At 58.2% G+C, this 1,975-nt stretch overlaps 2 protein-coding genes across 2 annotated transcripts in view; one reads left to right on the forward strand and one right to left on the reverse strand.

The window, feature by feature from the left end:
* LOC104121810 (microtubule-associated protein 4) overlaps positions 1–1,384 on the forward strand; it is a 163,549-nt gene extending 162,165 nt beyond the window's left edge. The window contains exon 21 of the mRNA XM_035889476.1: positions 1,250–1,384. Within this exon, the coding sequence (XP_035745369.1) occupies positions 1,250–1,384 (135 nt within the window). The remainder of the gene's footprint in view (positions 1–1,249) is intronic.
* Positions 611–1,975, reverse strand: part of DHX30 (DExH-box helicase 30) — a 32,919-nt gene continuing 31,554 nt past the window's right edge. Inside the window, 1 exon segment of the mRNA XM_035889474.1 lies at positions 611–1,975. Within this exon segment, the coding sequence (XP_035745367.1) occupies positions 1,743–1,975 (233 nt within the window). The 3' untranslated portion in view covers positions 611–1,742.

Raw genomic sequence — 1,975 nt, forward strand, 5'->3', positions numbered from 1 at the left:
TTTTTTTTTTTTTTTTTTTTTTCTTTTTTTTTTTTTTTTTTTAAACCTGCTGGAAGGGAAAACCCATAGCGCCCATTATACAGGCCAAAAGAAACAAACACCGGTCAAATAATAGTGACAACCTCGAGCAAGTGAAATGAAGATGAGAAGTTTTGAGCGAACACAGGCCGCAGGCCCCGCGCGGGCTCATCCCCCCCGGGCTGGCGGAGCAGAGCCAGGAGGCTCCGGGAGAACCGAAACAGCCCCGGCCCCCCTGCTGGAGTCAGCCCCAAGCCCCCCCTTGTGCTCTCCGCCCCCAGCCTGGGGCTCCCACACGCACCCCACTACAGCACGTCAGCGCCGATGGCAGAGGCCGCAGCTCCGTTAATTAAAGCCCACGACGAGTAAATTAAATCTCAGTAGAGAACAACTGGGAGAACCAAAGGGCGGCCCCCGAGGAAGGCGGCTCCCGGCCCGAGGGCAGGGCGGAGGCTGCCAGGGCAGGGACCCCCTTCGCCATCGTTCCCGTGCGCAGGAACGGCCCCGGCCTCGCAGCCGAGGGATTTCGGCCACTTCCCTGACCCAGCAGAGGTGCGGTCAACCCCCGCCTTGATTTCAGATACAACGCCGGGGGAGGCAGCGGCCGCCTCTCCCTCCAGCCCCGCTCGCAGCCCCGCGCGAGGGCACAACCTGCCGCCCCCAAACCGAGTGTGAAGAACTTGTCCCTCTCCCGCACCGTCCCGCCCGAGGGCTCGCATGCGTTACAAACATTAACGAAGCCTCACAACAGCCCTGTGAGGTAGGTCACTGTCTTCGCTTGACAGGGGATCCAAGGCAAAGCTGGGATTAAACTTCAGGTTTCTCACTTAACGCTGTGCCTGTCAACAATCCTCCTTCCACAGAAATATGGTCCCTGTTCGTAGAAAACAAAGAATTTTGTGCCTATGCTCCTGGCTTCCCGCAGGAGAACACGCTCACAGGCAGACTGGCATCTACAATCACGTCCTGTGTTGCACAAGTTACAGGGATCCGGCCTCCTTGGCATAGGGAGAACAAGAAATAATAATAATAATAATAAAAAAAAATAATAACGCAAGAGGACAAAAAGTACAGGCAGATTAGGAACGACAAGTCACATCTCACACTCATAACGCCACGACTGCGCTCGCGCTGTGGGGTGGCAGGGCCCCGCTGCGAGGCTCGCAGATCCCGCGTGGAATGTCGCGTCCTTCTGGCGCCTTCGGGGCTTCCTCCCCTCTGCCGTCCTCAGAGAGCGAAGATGACGACGGTGACGATCACCACCCTGCACCCGAGCTGCCGGATCCACGCTCTTGCCCGGCGCCGGCCCCCGGAGCAGGCACAGCCGCAAGCCGAGACGTCCGTCCTCCTCGTGAGCCGGGAGTAGCTCTGGCACCAGAGCCGCCCCGGCCCGGCCCTGTGGGGAAGGGGCCAAGGACAGCCCGCAGCGGCCGCGTCCTTGCTTTCCAGTTCAGGGACTGACGCTGTTAAGAGCGGAGGAGGTGGGCGTCCACGAAGCTGGCGTCAGGGTCCGTCGGCACTCCCAGTCCGTTCCAGGCGGTGCTGCGCTGGTTATTCCTAGGCGGTGACCATGCACGGAGCCGACAGCAGGAGATTCAGACAACATTAATCTTCTAGGATGGAGAGAGATGACTTCACAAGGGATAAATAGAACTTTATTTAAATAAACATTTGTGAACATCTTTATACAAATTACAAGTCCCCACACAATCCTCCAGCTCTGCCTAAGCGCCAAAGCTGCCGGGAGGGCCTTTGAGCAGATCCACCAGGATGTCGAGCAGCTGGCTGTGCTGGTGGTGCAGGTCCCCAGGGATGGCTGCCATCTCATAGCACAGGCACGTCTCCACCATCTTGGAGAGCGACACACGGAAATCACGCAGGAGGCGGATGGTGTAGGAGTCTCCCTCCAGCACCAGGAGATCACTGTCTGTCAGGGAGACTGTTGCTCGCCAGCCAT

This window comes from Egretta garzetta, unplaced genomic scaffold (genome assembly GCF_000687185.1).
Source record: "Egretta garzetta isolate BGI_Z169 unplaced genomic scaffold, ASM68718v1 scaffold912, whole genome shotgun sequence".
Lineage (NCBI taxonomy): Eukaryota > Metazoa > Chordata > Aves > Pelecaniformes > Ardeidae > Egretta > Egretta garzetta.